General features: G+C 51.0%; 1 protein-coding gene across 1 annotated transcript; it reads left to right on the top strand.

The window, feature by feature from the left end:
• Window positions 1–91: 91 nt before the first annotated feature.
• On the top strand, window positions 92–928 carry LOC104857370 (charged multivesicular body protein 4a-like; the record flags this gene model as incomplete). Its single annotated transcript, XM_010617266.2, has 2 exons — window positions 92–290; window positions 382–928. Coding segments are annotated over 2 exons (441 nt in total), but the record flags the coding sequence as incomplete, so codon positions are not given.
• Window positions 929–936: the final 8 nt, after the last annotated feature.

The following is a 936-nucleotide window of genomic DNA, read 5'->3' as shown; positions in this document are numbered from 1 at the left end:
GAGGATGAAGGTAGTACATTTGTGGCAGAGAATCACTTGGAGATTAGCGATCAGACAGTGTCTAGCACACTGTCCTCTCGGTGATTGGTGACCACCATCTTTCCTCACACCCTATGGGCCTGCTCCACTGGACTCCTCAGGAAAGAAGGACAAGGGACCAACTCCTGAGGAAGCAATACAGAGACTGAAGGAGACAGAGAAGATATTGATCAAGAAACAGGAGTTTCTGGAGCAGAAGATTCAACAGGAGCTACAGACAGCCAAGAAGCATGGGACCAAGAATAAGAGAGGTAATGAGGGAAAGCAGCCCCTGGAGAGGGCCCAGGGCTGAAGCAGGTGCTTCGGACTCTGATGTTCAGGTCAGGCTGGGGGCTGGGTCAGCTGCCCTGCAGGCTTTGCGGAGCAAGAAAAGACTGGAACAACAGTTGGCACAAACCGATGGGACGCTATCCACCCTGGAGTTTCAGCGTGAGGCCATTGAGAATGCCACCACCAATACAGAAGTGCTGCGTACCATGGAGCTTGCAGCCCAAGGCATGAAGAAAGCCTACCAAGACATGTGGGTATGGGGGGCAGTGGTGGAGGGGACTCGCACTGGGGAGGCCGCCTTGGTTTATGCTTGAGAGCTTAAAGCCTCCCTGAATGTGAATTTACATCATGCCTATGACTAGACCTGTGTTTCCCTCCTTGCTTCCTGAAACAGAGATTCTTTTGCTGGCTGGGGCACTCTAAATAGTAAAGCTGCTTTCTCTAATCTTATTTTTTATGGGGCTGTACTGGGAATTGAACTCAGAACCTTGCACTTGTGAACTCTAATTCTGAAAGAGCCATCCGGGAAAGGAGTGCAGCCTGTCCTCTCCAGTGTGACATCTTCCTGTTTCTTAGCCCAGACTTGCCTCTTTCCCCGCTTTTGACATGGGCTTATCATTGTGCGGC

This window comes from Fukomys damarensis, unplaced genomic scaffold (genome assembly GCF_012274545.1).
Source record: "Fukomys damarensis isolate Sample0158 unplaced genomic scaffold, DMR_v1.0_HiC HiC_scaffold_62488, whole genome shotgun sequence".
Taxonomy (NCBI): domain Eukaryota; kingdom Metazoa; phylum Chordata; class Mammalia; order Rodentia; family Bathyergidae; genus Fukomys; species Fukomys damarensis.
Note: the sequence above shows the minus strand (reverse complement) of the source record. Positions and strands in the feature narration are given on the sequence as shown.